The 18427-nt window shown below is 39.0% G+C and overlaps 2 protein-coding genes across 5 annotated transcripts in view; both read left to right on the top strand.

The window, feature by feature from the left end:
* Positions 1–15688, top strand: part of LOC126916017 (ras-related protein Rap-2a) — a 28643-nt gene extending 12955 nt beyond the window's left edge. The window contains exons 1-4 of one of the 3 annotated variants that reach the window (XM_050721368.1): positions 3136–3382; positions 11429–11539; positions 12507–12930; positions 13104–15688. In XM_050721368.1, coding sequence (XP_050577325.1) covers positions 11445–11539; positions 12507–12930; positions 13104–13403 — 819 coding nt within the window. In that variant the 5' untranslated portion in view covers positions 3136–3382; positions 11429–11444 and the 3' untranslated portion in view covers positions 13404–15688. Of the gene's footprint in view, positions 1–3135; positions 3383–3467; positions 3989–11428; positions 11540–12506; positions 12931–13103 lie in introns of those variants that run through there. The other 2 variants (XM_050721367.1, XM_050721365.1) reach the window with 2 other exon arrangements.
* A 262-nt stretch (positions 15689–15950) lies between these two features.
* On the top strand, positions 15951–17871 carry LOC126916000 (uncharacterized). Of its 2 annotated transcripts, XM_050721331.1 has the most exons (6): positions 15958–16433; positions 16501–16724; positions 16819–16923; positions 17008–17315; positions 17377–17482; positions 17567–17871. In XM_050721331.1, exons 1-6 carry the CDS (start codon positions 16201–16203, stop codon positions 17728–17730), a joined length of 1140 nt encoding a protein of 379 aa, XP_050577288.1. In that variant the 5' UTR covers positions 15958–16200; the 3' UTR covers positions 17731–17871. The 2 variants fall into 2 exon arrangements, with proteins under 2 accessions (XP_050577287.1, XP_050577288.1); XM_050721330.1 differs by having other exon boundaries at positions 15951–16433; positions 16819–17315.
* The last annotated feature ends 556 nt before the right edge of the window (positions 17872–18427 follow it).

The raw sequence follows: 18427 nt of genomic DNA, 5'->3' as shown, positions 1-18427 counted from the left end.
TTATCACAAGGAAAGAGGCCATAATCGATGTAAAGAGACGCTCGACTAACCCCGTAATGATATTTGAAATTTATGCGTCGTTGCGAGCTGCTTCACCACTTATCGAGCATCGCGTCGCCTGCGTTATCGCGGCTTAACCCAAATACGCGGTAACAAGTGTCACGTGCGTTCTCCTGTGTCCACATTGGAACACAGATGCGACATATTGTTTAACAAACGTTCGTCTCTACCGCGAGCCACGTGTTTCTACCTCGTGAAACAATTTTCCTGATGTAGGTATCAAAGGTCATGGGATGGAGACTTTTGGAATTACGTGGACGAACTCGAGGGAATCGAAAGGATCTAGGCAGAGGAGAAATGGCTGGGATTCTAGCCTGCTTTTTTCCCCTCTGTAATTTAATCAATGTTATTGGCAGACCTAGAATTTCGAGTGGTCGACATCAGTCGGTCGGATTTCGATTCTTGTATCTGAACGAAAGATCAGCTGGAGTAAAATCGAGTCGAGGAATTCTCGAATTCTCGTTTTATGCTCTGAAACGTTTCAAAGGAAATGCTTAGTATCGGATTAAAACGAGAACAAACAGTTCTTTCTTATTTCACTCAAACTTAAATCGGACCGAAAATGATCGAAAGAAGACAGCAGGATTAAACAATGCAGACAAAAGTTCCTTTTTAAGACAGAAAGTTGTATAAAAGAAAGAAAACTTTATGCGGAATAATCGATGCTTTTAAATTCAGTTCAAAGAAGATTACACATGAGCGCAAGAATCTCGAGATAAATCACGAACTCGAGATAAGGGACACTTTTCTATTTCACTTAACATGCATATGAAAGTTCCTCGAGATCGTTGCAAAAGATACAAAAGCAAGATTTGCCAAAACTAGGCGATGCAAGCTCACGAGGGAGCGATTCAAGCGGGCGTTCAAGCGTATTAAGAGGCCAATAGTCTAGTCTAGGTATACCCACGGAGCGACAGTGGTATTAAGAGAATCTTCGCGATTAGTATGAGAACTACTGACCTCTTTGAAACTCTCGAAGATCGGGATTAGTCTATATCCAAGTGTCTGCTTTACAAATCCTCTGCTTATCTTCCGATGCACTTCCGGGATTTTACCAAATTAATCAGTAATCAAAGAACCAATATTCATGTTATATTTATACGTTAACCTTTGGTATATTTTAAGATGCTATATGTAAAAGACAGAATAAAATAATAGTAAATGACAGAATAAATGTCAGATATATATTTTTAGCAATTTTTCTATGCATCTTGTTATTAAATAGTTCTAACCTATGAGAACGAACGTAGAGAAAGAACAGTTATAAAAATCTTTGCAAACAAGTAGATCATCTCCGAGCGATGCGTTTCTATGCGCAGCTCTTCTCAATGATTAGATAATAAATTTACATCGTATCGTAATAGATTAATAAAACTATTTAGACAATATCTATATTTAAAGGTAGGCCAAAGGGCTAGGTACATAGTCAGTTACTATTTGTTATTTTCCTTCTCAGAGACTATGCGTATACTTAAATGTCAAGAGATAAAAATAGGAACTATAGGACTCGTAAATTACACGCGCCAAATGAACATTTTGGACGAATAAAATCGAAGATTTCTGGTAGAATTTCCATTACACTCGGCAGAAACGTTCGTGTGATAAAGATATTATACCAAGAAGACCTTCACCTTAGTATAAAAAGGGATAATTGCGATGTCTGACGATAGGAAGCGAGGAAAACATCAATTTGAACCAATTTCGCCAATCTCGCGTATTTGTAAGTTTGTGTATTTCAATACCACGAATCAACACAGTACGAGAACTTATCAAAAGCTCATCTTCAAGGGTTACGAAGAGAAAACGAATTTCTTCTTTATGTCCCTACTTGTTCTAACAATCTTTCGTTTCTTCGAAACTGTCTTACGGGACGGGGGGGAACATCGAATCACTCGAGGAGAAACCTTTTCTATGGGCGTTGATAGAAAGGAACAGTATTTACCATCGCGTCGAATCTCGTGACAGAATCTACGTTTCTCCTAGAGCCGAGAAAACATGTCGTTTCTGCTATTTGTCAGTGCCAAGCAGAAGATGAATTTTTGGTGGTTTATCCGTCGGGTTAACGTTTATAAATCGCAATGTACTGAAAGGAACGATCCTCCACAATGGTGCGAGCAGAGATTTCGTTTTGGAGATAATTCTTGATAAGAAATCGATCTTGATGACGTACGAGAATGTCTTTTTGAAACATTAAACTCTGTTTTGAAACGATGAAGAAGTTAGCAAAAAGGAATAAGAGGGCAGTGTATCGATGCTGAAGAAGAAGAAGAAGAAGAAGCGACTCATCCATCAATCAGAAGTAACATATTTATCAATCTCCCTCGAAACATATGTCACTCGTCCAAAAAGTAGTTTTAAACCATCGTCGACGTCATTAGCATCGAACTGAGACGGCTTGCTTCGGCATCGACTAACTAAACAGGCCAACGAAACTAGAGCAATTGCTTTCCATCTCGTTAGAATACTTCCAGAAGATGCAAGAAGCACGCACAGATCTGGCTACGATCCTCGATACAATCCACAGCCCGAATCTCATGACAAACGTCACGTGGTAAATTGCCGTCGCCGCTCGTAAACGCAACGATCACCAATAAACGCAACGGGACGATGATGCTCGTACCGAAAAAGCCTCGTAATTCATGGCGAATATCCTCGCTGTCGAAGAAGCGTCTCCTCAGTGGCGAAGAGGAAGTACCGTTCGTACCATTAATGTTGGGTTCGACGACGCGAGGACGTGGGACGGCGGCAGCGTCAGCGACACCAAAACATCGACCAAAACCAGAGTAACGCCCTGAACGTCCCAGTTGGACCGAGTTCAGTCGAAGGCAATAGTAAATTTCTTGCGTGTCAAGATTGTAGAGGAAGACGGCTAGAGAGAGAAAGAAAGAAGGAAGAAGTACCAAGTATGCTTAGTGCTCCCAAAATGTCTCCGCTATCGAACAAACGCACACGTACGTACATTCGTGTAGTCAACAGCGTGACTCATATTCGCGTTTGTTTATTTACGAACATATACCGATCGCTGTTGAGAAAATTGTGCGAGCAATGACGCGATGCGACGCGACGCACATTTGTAAAGGTGTGGTCGACACACGCGTATCGCTCTGGCTACGTTTATATAAGTTGTGCGTGTATTTTATTCAACATCGCACGAAACAAGGCCACAGGAAACGACGAAGAGGCTTTCTCGAAGAAAGGAGTTACTTTTGTTAAGGGACTGTTGTAATGATATCTATAAAAGTGAACCTCGTTGAGAAATGGGAACGATAAACGCAACTACTTTCCTTGACGCGTATTCTGGAAGACGACGTTGACTAAAATAGTAACCATCGTACGTCCGACGCATAGTCAACAACCTCGTTGTCTTCGCGGAATGGAGAATGCTCCATTAATATCGCGGTTGTCCGGTACATTAAGGTCAACGAAAAGCAACGTGTCGTGGCTTTCGGAAGCTGGCCAACGGTTGGCAACGAACGCGCATAACTCATACGCGATCTGGCCGGTTTCTCTTGAAACGTCCAGCCTTCGTACGCGCACGGGAAGCGTTCTGCATGATCACTGACAGCGAATGACGAGTGAATTTTGTTACCGAAGTTGACTGGATCACGCAGAATGTAACACGAGCGACCGGTCAGGTTTCGATGCGTCGTTACGTGTACTGAAATACGGCCATATCATCACGTCATACGGATACGTAGTACGTAGAGAGGGAGAGAGAAAGAGGGTGTGTGTACGCGCGCGGTGGAATCTAGTATTGGACGATAATCAGCCGACTATGTGTGTGGATATAGAATGGTTGTGAGGCGGTGAATGCGTGCACGAGGAAAGTGGAGCAACGACCGGGAAGTCAGTCGGAACTAGCCGGCTCCATGCTGTCGGGTTTCGTCGTATTGCACCGATCCAGTTCAGACGAGTTGGAGTAAGGGCGGTGAGTACGACGTCGCCAATGTCGACGAGCAGGAGGGGGGCGCGATTCCCTTTCGGTTTTGCTAGTTTTTTCCCCATAGACACGACTTTGGCGTCCCGTCGAGTCAGAAACTCTAGGCACACGCCCCCTTCTTTCTTTATTTCTTTCTCTTTCTTCTCTCCTTTGCTCGCTCTATTTCTCGCCCTGTTTCTCCTTTACCGCCTTTTCTTATTTCGGCCCTCGACGAGCTCATTGCGCTCTTTTTCTTCGATATCTAATCGCGTTACCAATATAAGGATATGTCACCGTAAGGATCATCTCGCTTCCTCCACGAGTTACTTTCGAGCGAATGCTTGAATTGAACGCCGTCGGACGTGGAATAAGCTAGCCAAGTCAGCACGAGGAAAATGTTCGAGGAAACGCGCAGCCAATGCCTCGACGGATCTTGTTATTCTTCGACCCCACGTGGTTCAACTTGTAATTTCACCGCCCTTGCTCTTCCTCTCTGTGTTTTTCCTCGCACACGCTGTGATTAATCGAATCGACCTCTCCGTATTCTCGTGAATATTCGTTTCCAGTCCTTCGCACAGAATAATTTATAGCCTTGTTATATAACGTTATGAATGATAATAAACTTTCAAAAATCATACTCTTCTACATTTCTCTAGATGCACGTTGCGCAATAATGCGTTTCCAGATAACAGCTATTTTAAATATTTTTATTAGTTTTCTTAATCAAATACTCGATTCGTTTCGTATGATCAACGATGTGTTTGTCAAAACACGCATCCACTGCAACCACAGACTAACATTCCTGAGTGTGCAAAAGTGCTCCAAGACGATCGTTCGAGTATCGATTATCGTGTAGGTTCACGGGAAGAGTCTTAGTTGGCCGATAAGTTGTCGCAAATTTGTTGCCATTATTCCGTAGTGTCTAATTCAAGAGGTCGAGCAAGGTTGGTGAAGATATTTTCCGCCAGAGCTCTCGGGCCAATTATACCGTGTTTACGTGTGTCTGCGACCAGTAAATACCTTTATGACGGTAAATGGCGTGGGATTTTTAGACGGTCCTATGAACGGCCAAACCTTTTTACGTTACATACAAATTTCCACTCAAGCGCGTTAACACACCCTAAACGAGGGATTCTATAGGCGTCGTACTCTCTTCGCTTCATATCTCGATCATCGTAAGAGGAAACGCGTTTGATTTGCAGTTTACGCTTTCCCTCGTTAATATTCATTGGATAAAACGTCGCGTCGTTGCGATGGAATCGTTTTAACTCGGATAACGCGAAGTACGATGTTCGGGAGAATCTTCTCGTGAGAAGTAGTCATCGATATAGTTACAATCAGAATGCTTATTCTTATGCTACGAATATGTTATGAATATGCATGCGGAGCGTCGCAATTTTCTTAATTAAAAGGTCACTCGCTCGACTGAGAAGCAATTTGGTATAATAGGGAGCATTTTCATTTCTTGACAAAAAGTTGATAATGAGGCCTTACTTCTTAGAAACCTTGGATCATCAGGAATTTCTTAAGACCTTTGTGGTCGCAGCGAAAATGTTAAAGAGTTCGTAATTAGAACCATCGTCGAAAAAAGGAAGTCACCGACTTCAACGTCGTTCGGACTGAACGAAAACAAACGAGATTCGAACGATAATTACAGCTGACTATAATTATAATCGTCAGAATTCGATGTAATCTCGACAATAAAACACGAAATATCTAATGGTGAAAAATTTCCAGCAACATCGTCCTTCTTTTTCCTCCTTTAATTACTCTTACCGTTTAATGGAAGTTAACCTTCTCGAGGAAAAGTTTAAAAGGTCTGAAAGTTTAGTTCACTTGGGGAAATACTTTCCAGGAACGTGTGCTAAATGAAAAATAAATCGGTCCTGGGAATTAACTTGTACAGATCGGTACGAACCCTGAAGCGGAATTGAAATTACTCGTATGATTCGACAACGGAAAGCCCTTGGTTGCCCTCATGACCCGACGCGGTAACCCTACGCCGTAAATCACACGCAGCGAGAGGAAAAACCATAGAATAGAATCCACGTGGAAAAATCGATGTTTGTCGAACCGTTCCATGGAAGGTTCCCTTTCGAAACTTCTTTTTAAAGTACAGCCGTCTTCGAACTATCTTAATGCTCGACCCGCCATTTACTCTTCTTGAAATACAATTTCGACGACTTCCATCACTTTATTCTTCCCTACGTTTCGAACGATTTGATATACCAAATTCGAATCTGAAAAAATTCGAGAATTCACTTGACGCGTCACGCCAAAGTATTCTCGAGTTTTCCCCTAACGTAAAGGGAAACTTTTCCATCTTGTAATATCAAAAACGAGAGTATGATAAAAAAAAGTCTTCAAGTCCAGAGAAAAATAGTATTCGCTACGTGTAGGAAAAAGTCCTTAAAAAAATACAAGTTGGAAGATTATCATTTCGAAGATTTTAGTAGAAGGTTCAAGAGAAAATATAAGTAAAATATCGTTAGAAATTTCACCGCCAGAAATTTCTGAAAGAATACGTAATTCGAGGAACGAAACATTCTTCGTAACTTTGAAAATATTAACTTTTTAATTAATATGCGTTATAAATGTTCTTCCTCTGTTTGATAAATACTATCAATCTTTAAAATTCTCAGTTCATTTATTTCGCTGTCGTATATAACGTTTGAAACTAAATCTACCCATATAGAGACAAAATCCGTGTTCTGACAAGGAAAGTCAATCCGTCCCAGAGATACACATGTAGTCGAGCGGTTATCCGCGTTGCAAGTCGGATTCAACGTAAAGTCAACGTTAAATCGACGCGACATCCTTTATCGGAAAACAGTCAAGTGACTTTTTCAGCGACCCGTTAACGCTGGCATTAACGCAGTCATTGAATTTAATTAATGTCACAGCAGCGACGCGTCGTGCCATGACGACGCATGTCAATTTGATCGTTGCACGCCCGAATCCTCCGCTTTTTGTTCCTAGCTGTGGTCCTCTCCCCTCTTTTACTCGATTCTGTACTAAAATGTATCGCGAAGGTCGACGAAACAACGGCGTTTAAGGTCCGTTTCGCTTATCCGCCATCATCGACTCGTTGGACAAATATATTTGCTCGGACGTGTTTGTCGAAAAAAACACGGAGTTAGAGTGTCAGATAGAAGGAGAAATACGTCCGTCAAATTGGAAATAAATCGTTGAGGACTTTATCGCAACGTGGTATGCCACTTGATAAACCGACACACCTACCCGCATCATTTTTCTAGTTAATCTGAATATCGATCCTAAACGTATTACCCGCTTCCGCATAATTTTAGATTCTCGAACGGTACCCGCACCGAATTGCGTCGTCGTTTCGATCGTCACTGTATTTCATCGATAAATTAAAATCGGGTCTCGTGGAAACTGGCTCAGGACACCTACCGTGCTCTTTCTGTGCATTTAAGGGCAGGATTATGGTTGCAAATGAAAGAAAACAGAAGTCTAAGAGATACGAGAGCCTGAATCTACTTAGCTCGGATTATTTCGAAAAACCGGGGATTTCGTGATGCATTTGATTACGCGAACAACGACGTAACGCTATCAATCCGGATATTTTACGTTCAGGTGACTTATTTCCACTCTCTGTTCGTTCAATTTCCCAGCTGTACGAAAGGATTCGTTCGTCTCTGGGAAGACAGTTGCAATCCTATCGAAAAACAGTATTTTAATTCCACGATGAAGACGTTGGATTCGAGCAAGAATATCGAGGAATGAAATATTCGGCTAAACGGAAATGAAACGGTTTCAAGTATCGTTTATCACGCGCGTTTCGTGCTAACGTTGCTAGTAATAAGCACGATTTCTGTTAGTGAAACGCTTCTAAAGATTCGTAGAACCATAACTGCTACCCTCCCTCGAAAGGAATATCGTTTCTCTACGGTTAAACAAATCGCAATGCGTATATTTGTGCTACCGATCGCCGCGTTTCTTAATTGTCGTAATTTATATCGTGCGACATGCTTACGGTAATACGAATCGCGGCAGGCAGTTAACCGAACAGATTTTGACGCGACAGGTCGCTTCCTACAAAACGAAACTATACCGATCGATTTCGAACGCACTGCAATATGGCAGATTTGGAAATGTTTCGTATCGATGGAAATAAATTCTCGCGGTACCAGATTAAAAGTTAAACCGGCGGATCGATGGTTTACGAGGGTAATATCGCTGGAAATTGTTGATCAATACTAAGCGTCGATATCGGCTCGTCGAAGCTTTATGAAGCAATAAGCGGGAAGATTAAAACGTGCGCGGAGCACTGACCGAATCTCCTTTAACTCTTACCAATTCTATTCTTTTTCACTTTCAAAGTAATTGACGTTAAAAGTAGATCATCGATAGAAGTTTCAATTAGCTTTTTGTTATATACTTTACGAGTTTATAAAAACTGAAGTATACGCTGCGCAAGATAGATTGCTACAGTATTTAGAAAAGTGCTGTCAGAAATTAACGCGCTAAGAATTTTAACAAGTGGCTACTTTTAAGCGTAATTTATAATGGCTGCAGGGAAAAAGGATGCACAGCATTCGCAAACAAAGCAGTGTGATCCTGTAGTTCGCCGTGAAATCCCTCCACCGTCCGTTTTTCTCGAGCTTGACTTTTCTTTAAAGCACGTCGAGTTCATTACTCATCTTTATCTATATCCACACCACGGCAATAAACCATTAAAATTTTTAACGAAACAACAAAGCCATTCCCTGTATGAAACAACGTGGCACGTTAAAGGGATGTTAAAATACTTTCTCGTCGTAAAATGCCCGGTAAAAATATTATTTTCTTCGTGGTAGCCAAAATCTCTATGTTTTCGTGTCTTTAATACATTAACCGAAAACATATGAAATGTCTTCTTTATCTAGATTACGTTGAGAATATCATTGTATATCATTTATACATTTATGTATTTATACGATAGACTGTGATAATTTGTCTGCGATATAATCTACCGAATAAAATTAAGCGTCAATTTATACTTTTGCTCGAAATACTGTCAGGAGCTTTATGGTATTCTCTCTGCAATAATATAATGGATACGTACAAAATTTAATTCATTTTCCTTTACGAATATGAATTTAATTACCTCGTGGCCAAAGTTATAGATAATATTAATATTATATTTGAAGGAATTACTACTAACGAACATACTATTCGTTTTCCAGGCGCTAAGTCCTAAATTTCCAACATAGTTTTTTATTTCCTCTTAGCAATATTAATATTCACAATAAACGGATATATAGATTTTACAATATCTAACAGAATAATATTTTTCCACGATAGTATTAAAAACATTATACAGATCTCGATGGCGCATATGTGTCAATTACAGCAACACAGTATTTTCATTGGTAAACTCGTTCTGATGGAAAACATATTTATCATAATAGAATAATACGAACATTTGATATATTACGACCTAATACAATATCGCGCTGATAATACGCCTGGTGTTGCACCGAACTCGAAAAGTACAATCAAAACAATCGGAGACGATATCAGCGAGGTTTTCACGCGGTTGCTTGGCAATTATCGTAACTGTCTATCGATCTACGAAGTCTTGTCCCCGAGCAAATACATACACAACAGGCACGTTATGTCGTGAAACACGCGTATCATTTATCCAGATGGGAAATTGCGTTACGCGACTGTGAACGTAAATAGCGGCAAGTTCACGTGTTTATTCACAGAAAATAAAGAATCGGTTGGACAAGATCAGAAAATGTCACCTACGCCGAGGAACAAAAGGTCACTTATGAATGCCTTTCAGAGCTTTTTTTTTTTTAATAAAGGAACGATTTTACGCGAATGAAATCCAAAGTTAAACGCGCATTTAACGCCGTTACGTTCTTTCAACCCAATTGCATCTTTCCAACGGTAAAGAAACATCTCAAGTTTTTTGAGATTAACAGGTTACAGCAGAGTTAAGGAAATTTACAATCTACGTTTCGGATTGGAACCAATCGCGATATAAGTGGAAAAATTGGACAACCGCTAACGAATATTCTTTCATTTCACGATATCCGTTCCCACCGAACTTCGTAGTTCGTTAAGTACGGAAATAAGAAAGTTTCCGAAAGAATTTCAAATTACGCGCTTCCTTCTGGCGAGGAGAATTCTCAATGCAGGGAAAATCGAGAAAAAAAGAAGAAAGATCCGCGAGAAAGTTGTTATATAAAATACCATGGGGTAAGAAAGTAGCGCCGAATGCGGCGAAGAACTTAAGACGACATCTACGGGTATAAATTCCGCGTATTCGTAATTTCCATTAGAAAGTGCCTTGAACGAACGTTACGTATAAGCTGCGAGAGAATCAAGGCGAATAATTTTCTTGGCTGGTTGCGAATTAATAAGCCCACCATAAACCTATGTCCTAAAAGGATCCTCGTGTCTTAATACCAGCTTATCACGCGTATAAAGGGTGAATCAGCTGAAACTAATCGTATTTAGTTACCGATCCACTCGGACGGAAATTGTACTAGCTGAATCGACGTTCAGATTCAACGCGATCTCTCGAAACCTGTTCACAGACGAGCACCCTTGCTCAATAAAGGCGTAAACGCTTCCTTCGAGTCGCTTAAAATTCGTTCCTTTCCTTAAATTTCTCATTTAAACCAACGTGGCTCATCCTTCTTTAATTTCCTGGGAAGGTTTTCCTGGAAATTACGGTTATGGAAATCGAAAGAAGTTAGCGGATTTCTAATAATGAATTGGTTCGTACGGTTTTCCTCAATCGGGATTGTTGTAGCACGATTAAAGTCTCCAGGTCGATCGATACGATATTTGATACGTGTGACTCGCCCCACTTTATCAGAAGAGACGTGAACATCTATCTGCCTATCGTAGGTGGATCAATCGGTCGCGGTTGCTCCTATGGACTAGCTTTGTGCCAGCTGTTCGAAACTTTTAACCACATGCATGCGCCGTGGAACGTAGAGAGAGTGTCGCCCAACGTTAACTGTCTCCAACGCCCATAAATTATGCAAACTAATTTTGAAAGTCAGCGACGAAAGATAAAGGCAAATTATGGAATTAAATTTAACGCTGGCGTTATACGCGTCGGAGGTGTTTAAAGAGATTTCTCGTAGAGCAACTCCGTTCATACACAATGCAAAACAGATGATCTGTAATGTAATAACGAACGGTATATCGGCCTCTCCCTTGCGACTTTCGCGTTCGTCGTTCCACGAAAGAACCACAATTTTGCATGAATGATACGACGCTGGATGTCAGGACGCGATAGACCTTGGACTTCTTTGAACGCCGCGTGACTTTGCTATCGATCGGCGCAACATTTTGTTTGTAATTCCTCAAAATCATAAGAAAGTGATATTTCATCGTTAAAACGTTACCCTACGAGAATTAGCCTTTATTAAATTTGTTCTTCTTCATACATCGAACGTTTTCATGATGTTTGTTTTATAGGCATACCTCTGCACAAATGATGAAAGGTCGGCATCAATTTCGTCGTCGTTTCAGTCTACAACCGTCGTCGTTGAAAGAGGGCCAGGAAGATGGAACGACGAAAAACATTAGGTAAGGAGATTTATACTTTTCAAGCATCTCGAAATCTGTCTTATTCGCGCTCGAAAATCCTTTGCCTCGACAAGAAAAGGAGAATCTTCCTTTTCTTGCCCCTAAGGTACTTCTATCCGTATTCTTCGTGCTCCTCTGTTTCCTCTTGTTTCACAGAGAACGAAGCTACGCTACGTTTACAAGCGTCGACTGATTTCCTTCCTGCATTCGCGAAATATACTATCGCCGCTAATACGAAACAAACGAAAGAATTACACGGACCCATGGGAAAGAACAAAACGATTTACGGGCGAAAGTGCGTTTTCCATCGTTCTCGAAACGAATTCCAAGCACCAACCATTCTTTTCTGCTCTTTTTCCTCTTCTTTTTCGCTCCCCTTCCTTCCTCTTCGATCCCCTGACCTCCTCTTGACTCGCTCTTAAGCTAGGTCGAGCTTTAATTTTGTGGCTAGTCTTCGCAAAAAGGGAAGCTCGCGCTCTTCTCCTTTGTACGCTCGGTAATAACCGCGTCTGACTTCTACTCGTAATAAGCGTGGATGATTACGGAGATACTTAGGAATAGTTGTTATCTGGTGCATGCAAAAGCACCGGTGCACCATCTTCGCTTGCATGCTCTATACAGAGCAGATATTCCGGGGACTAATAGCGACACAAATTCAAGACAGCTCCTATACAAAACGTATATTCAATAACGCGTGGAGACAGTGAAGGGGATCTTCAATGTTCATTAGCACTATTCTCTTCGTCAGGACGTTATCCCCTTAGAGATAAGGCAGTTGGCTCTCTTATTTCTCCCCTGTGTTTCGTTCTAAGGTACAAGCCTGTTATTAACTGTTTTTCAAAGCATAACTGTTACGCGAAAGAAGAAGAAAAAACAAATAAATTCATTAGAACGTTACGTATCAATCTTTTCAATGTTTCTTATAATTTGCTAGATTCTATCGAGGATATTTCTAAATATATTTCAGAAATGAGAGACTGTCAGAGTCAGACAGCGGCGGTGGAAAACAGGTGGAGAGTTCCATACGACACAAGATCGTGGTGATGGGAGCCGCGAAAGTTGGCAAATCCGCGATAATTAACCAGTTTCTCTACAACACATTCACGCCAAAGTACAAGCGAACGGTAGAAGAGATGCATCACGGCGATTTCAATGTTTCCGGGATACATCTGACGCTCGACATCCTGGACACCTCAGGCTCGTACGAGTTTCCGGCTATGAGAGACCTATCCATCAAGTCTGCGGACGCGTTTATTCTCGTCTACGATATTCACGATGCTAACACGTTCCTTGAGGTGAAGACTCTGAGAACACAGATCCTAAACACCAAAGGCGCCGTGCCCATTGTTGTCGTTGGCAATAAAGTCGACGTGACCGACTCGGCACAAGAGGTAACTTTTATCGTGGCCGAATGCGACAGAGTTCTTTCGTCTATGACATTCAATTTCCATATTTGATATCGACAGGTCTGATTTTGAAAAATTCGCATTTGGAAATTTGAATTTGAAAATTTGAATATGAAACATTAAATTTGTATTTCAATTATATTACACGCCTGTTCCAGGTGGATACAGACAGCACGAGAGAACTTGTGATCATGAAATGGGAGAACGGCTTCGTAGAAGTGTCCGCCAAGGAGAACCTGAACATTTCGCAGGTGTTTAAGGAACTACTGATACAAGCGAAACTAAAATACAACTTGAGCCCAGCGTTGAGACGTCGTCGCCGGCAATCATTGCCACCACCGCAGCATTTGAATTCCCGTAGCAGCAGCGCTCACGTTCCATCGCCGGCGCAGCTACAGCATTTGCAGCAGATTCGTGAACGTTCCGAGTCCAAGAGGAATTCCTGTATTCTATCGTAAAGAGTCTCTCGTCGCTACTGATCCACAAGCTGATCTAAATGAGAAAGGGTGAGGGAATCGAAAGGGCGAGGGCAAAGCTATGCCGCGACGATTCTATTAGCGATTCCGTTCGCTGTGATCGATCGATGTTTCCCGCTCGACGTCCCGACGTCTCCGTACGGCACGTTCGACACGCTTCGGATCTATCGTCGAATGGCCGATCGAAAGAATTACACGGCTAAAGATGTCGTAGACGAAAAGATAAAGGCCAACGTTTAGCCTAGGAAATTCAGCATTAGCGGTAATTTCTTCTTTTTCATTGGCTGAGCATTCGATATCGTTGAGGTTATCGAAAGCTAAAACAAAATAACATAGTTTCCGAATTGAAGATTCCGCCTACAATTTCAAGTTGAAAATGGAGAACACTTATCTTAGAAATGGCCTCTATTCGATTGGAAACTTTATAATTCTCGTACGGTTATCGTACCGTTCGTGGTTTTCGTAGTCCGACCTTGAAAAATTTAGGTAGCTAATTTTCTTAAAGAAACGAGTTTCAATTATTCCATGTTTATCGTTCAACAATTCGATGTGAGTAGCGCGAGTCAACGTACTTGATGTGTCTCTATTTCGCCTCTGATTACAACATATGTCCCGAAAAATTTGAAGCTCTTGTTCCAAGGTAGAAGAAAACAACACGAAGAGATCGATGGAACACTCTGCGATTAAGCTGACAGCGATTATTATTCCTTGTGACATAGTCGGTTCGGTTCTCATTCGCAATCGAGAAAAAAAAAATCCTTATTATCCTTTCTCGATGCAAAATGATTTTAAAGATTTTATTCGACGTTGCTGATCGATGAGATGTAAACTGATCCAAACGGCACATATGCTGTTGTTAACATAATTATTCCGAATTATCAAACCGTAGAATTCCATTTTTACAAATATATCAAACTATCTTACAAAGGTATCCTATTTCAGGGTTGTTTCCCACTGCCCACTCACTATCTTATTATCCACTTACGGACACGTACAACGGCCAAACAATATTTTATAAAGCATTATTGGCTAGTCGATTAATCTTACATCAAGCACTTGCCTACGCTGTTCTTTATACCATATATATCGTTTAATTAAAGAGGTTAATTTCTATATACATATATATATACATATAATTTCCATTTCCATATACATACATATATATATACACATATTTGATCTATGGATTAAAAAGTTTGCGCGATATATCGCGTTAGAAGAAACGTTCTATTCGTTATTTACGACATATAGATACTTCTAACGAGACGTATTGGAAAAACGGAATATCGACTTATTTGTCAATTACGATGAGCGTGAACTTATTGTACACAATTGCCTTGCCTAGAACTTGAGTTAACGTGAGTACAATAATGTTCAGGTGAAACGAACAACCGCGTACAAATTCTGATCGATTGCAAATACTATAGCTTTTTAAGTAGTATCGTTGTACTTGGTAAACTTGCTAATAACGAGAAAGTAGCGTGCACGATTTCTGTTTACGTAATTAGGTAACAGAGATAGAGGCGTCTATAAATTTTAAAGGAAATACTATGCAACGATCATTGATTTTAAGATTAGATGCAAAAGTTTATTACTTCGCGTTATCGCATGATACGTAAATTTATCGTTTGTGGAAAAGTGTCACGTTTTCGAATCTATTATTCAGATACAAAACTAATACCTATACGTTAGTGTAAATGTAGAAAGTCTATGTAAATAACAGAGCATTGTGATGTGGATATCTCGCTGAATCGAAACCCACATTGGGTATAATTTTACATAGGTATATTGTAATTAAGTAGCCGCGGGTCAGCACGTAATTTAACGCGTTCAAAGATTATGAAATATCGCACATCACGATAAGAAGATAATTTATTTGAATGTAAAACAGTTTGAGATCAAAGCTATTTAATCGCTCCAAGATTATCTATTATAGACGAAATCTTTTGCTGAAATCGTGTATTTGCCTGACCTGTGCAATAGCATTATTTCGTGTTACTTAGATTAATGTTAGACCAATCGGTTTAATAAATGAAATCTTATCATCACACTACGGAGATCTAAAGAATTTTACGACACGTACAATAAATCTACGTTATATGGAGTTTCTGAGCAAACTGCACTTAACACGACTGTAACTATTTTTAGCGTAGCTGTGGAAAAAATATGTGGTAACAAATTATTAAGTAGTCTAAGCCCTTGACTTTATATCATTGTGTTACCAGAAATTAAATAAAAGATGGATGTCATATTTAACTTCCACATAATCTTGTTTTGTTTCATTTTATCCCCTAAAATTTTCATAATATATAAGATACTTTTCTACGTATTTTACGTATACAATAAAAGCTTAGTTTTCTGATAAGTTTTTTTATTTACATTTACTAGCTACGAACAAAGTACTAAACGTAGTACTTTGTTGTACTATGGTGTTGTACACAAAGTATTGTGTTGAAATTTTGTTCAATGGAAACTGAAATACCGACTTTACGAAGATCAAAGATTAATTACAGTAAGGGTAATTATCGATAGACAGTCAATAATTTTATATAACGGTTAAATTATTATTTTACCTCTACAATATTCTTAAATGCAATAAGAAAACCTAAATTTATTACTGTGCATATACATCTGATTTACTTTTTAATAATTTTCGGTACGCGTTTGAATACACATGAGCACACGTTTATGCGTACATGATGCGTACGTGTAGCGGCACATGTAACCTTCACAGTGAAAGCATAACCTCAGCAGTGAAAGCATAACCTTAAAAGAAAATATGAATCGGACAAATTTCCGTATTAAACTCGATTTGTGTAAGTACCGTAATGATCTACATCGCTTTTGTTGGATTTTTATTGACTCTACTAAAATGAAAGATATAAAGGATATAAAAGGACATATTCAAGGACTGTTCCACATTAATGAACCATTTGATTTGTTTCTAAATGAAATTGAATATTTACCACCTAACGAGGACATGCGGATTTTGAAGGAGAATGAAACAGTTTTGTAAGAATTCTTGCAACAAAGGTATATGATATTTTAATAATGTATCATTTCAGTCAAAGTGTTGCAGGGTTTTACCTATGTCTCAACTAAGCAGTATTCAACTGACAAATCAGCTATCCATAAGCAACCCAGTTTCATTAATAGACACAAGTAAACAAGAGCTAGAAAGTAGTTCTACAGATGCAGGAAGAATTGAATCAACATCGATAAATTCTCCTTCTGCAAAGTCAAGCCCTGTGCAACAGAAATGTTCGGATGATATAACAGACAGATCGCAAAATTCTAAAGAAAGTAAGTAAAATGAAATAAGCACCTTGGTTGAATCAAAAGTGTAGTATTACTTATTTATGGTATTAAAATCCTATTTGTTTGTATTGTATTACAGGTACAGATACAGAAGTTCCTTATGTATGTGCAAGGAGAAAACGTGCAAGAAGACGGAGAAGCTCAAAACTTGAGCAGCCAGTGCTAAACGAAGAAGACAAATCTAGTAAAGCCTATGTTATAAATACTAAAGTTGTCCCCCTTGGTAAACATATTCGTTTTGATAATATTGATGACAAAATTTGTCTAGAAAATCCGGTTACATGTCCAGAAACGATAAGAGGAGCCCATACTACTATATCACCTGTTCATGAACTTACAAATTTATTATCAATGGTTAATAATTCTACTCCACCTACTTTTGAGAACAACAGGGTAAAGAACACAGTGAATGCAAAGCATCTAAGTAATGAAGTAAATGGTGTCAATGCAAATGTCAATGAAAGTATAGCTTCAATTAATGAATTAGGAGAATCAAAAGAGTTTGTGAGTGCAGATCTCGAAACATATCCAGTCATGACAACAAAACCAAAAATTAATGATATTATAGCATTTAAGGTAACTTTTTGAAATATTAATTATATTTTTAATCACAATTTTACATGAAATTCATTTTTAGATGCTCAAAATTGGCTCGGATTTTACACCACAAGTATCAAACTTTATTGTTGCAGAGGTTGTATCTTGTAATCCAGAAAAATCACTATACATCTTTAAAATATTACGTATGTGATTTTATATCATTAATGTATCTCGAAGATATACCTATATATTTCTTATTAATTATGATCTAACATTTCTCTGTGCAGAAGGCTTATCAGAAGTGCAAGTGCCAGTTGGAAAATTTAACTGTATGGAAGAGTCAGAGGAATGTGTGATGAATGATACAATTAAATTAAATTATGCACAAATAATGAAACCTAGACTAATATCTGCATCAAACACTAAATATTCGTTTCCATTGACTTCCTGATCACTTAGTTAATAATTTCATACATTTTTTTATATGTTTTAAACTAAATATTTTTGAGAATAAAATTAAATATGTTAAATAAAATTAAAAATATTAAATAAAATTAAATATGTGAATATATTAAATATCTTTTGAAATAAAGAGCGGGATTTATAAAAATTACCTTTTTCTTGCAATGCTTAAACACAGCGTTTCTGACGTGAACGTTAATCCTAGATTATGTTGCTATTGTTGAACAATTCACTTCAATTTCACTTTACACTAGAACAGCGCAGAATAAATTTAATTAATTTCACTTAAACATAGTAAGTATCATTGAATTAACAACTTAAAAGCTCGTAAATAATGCGTGACAATTTGTACGATGCATACAATTTTACTACGACGCATGTGTGTCGACACATACATGCGATGTCTATTCGTTTTTGACTAAATCTTTAATACCATTTCACAGAATTTATTTCTTAACACTCTAACACTATCGCAAAACAGAATATTTCTATATTTTTCTTTCGTTTCCTGTTTTATTGTTATATTTGATTCACTTTCACAACCGCATCCATCACGTTCGAAAAACTGAAACAATTGCACACGCAGATGACGGTTGGTAGAAACATTTCTGGCGGTTTCACTCTGATTGGCTGATACAAATTTATTCCACCAATGAGATTTCAGTAGGGAATACTGCGCAAGTTTA

This window comes from Bombus affinis, chromosome 5 (genome assembly GCF_024516045.1).
Source record: "Bombus affinis isolate iyBomAffi1 chromosome 5, iyBomAffi1.2, whole genome shotgun sequence".
Taxonomy (NCBI): domain Eukaryota; kingdom Metazoa; phylum Arthropoda; class Insecta; order Hymenoptera; family Apidae; genus Bombus; species Bombus affinis.
The sequence above is the reverse complement of the archived record's forward strand: the minus strand, read 5'-3'. Positions and strand labels throughout refer to the sequence as shown.

Coding starts and splice junctions, on each gene's coding strand:
- LOC126916000 (XM_050721330.1), top strand. CDS start 16,201: ATGAATCGGACAAATTTCCGTATTAAACTCGATTTGTGTAAGTACCGT. Junction 16,434..16,500: donor AAGGAGAATGAAACAGTTTT/GTAAGAATTCTT, acceptor AAAGTGTTGCAG/GGTTTTACCTATGTCTCAAC. Junction 17,483..17,566: donor ATACATCTTTAAAATATTAC/GTATGTGATTTT, acceptor TTCTCTGTGCAG/AAGGCTTATCAGAAGTGCAA.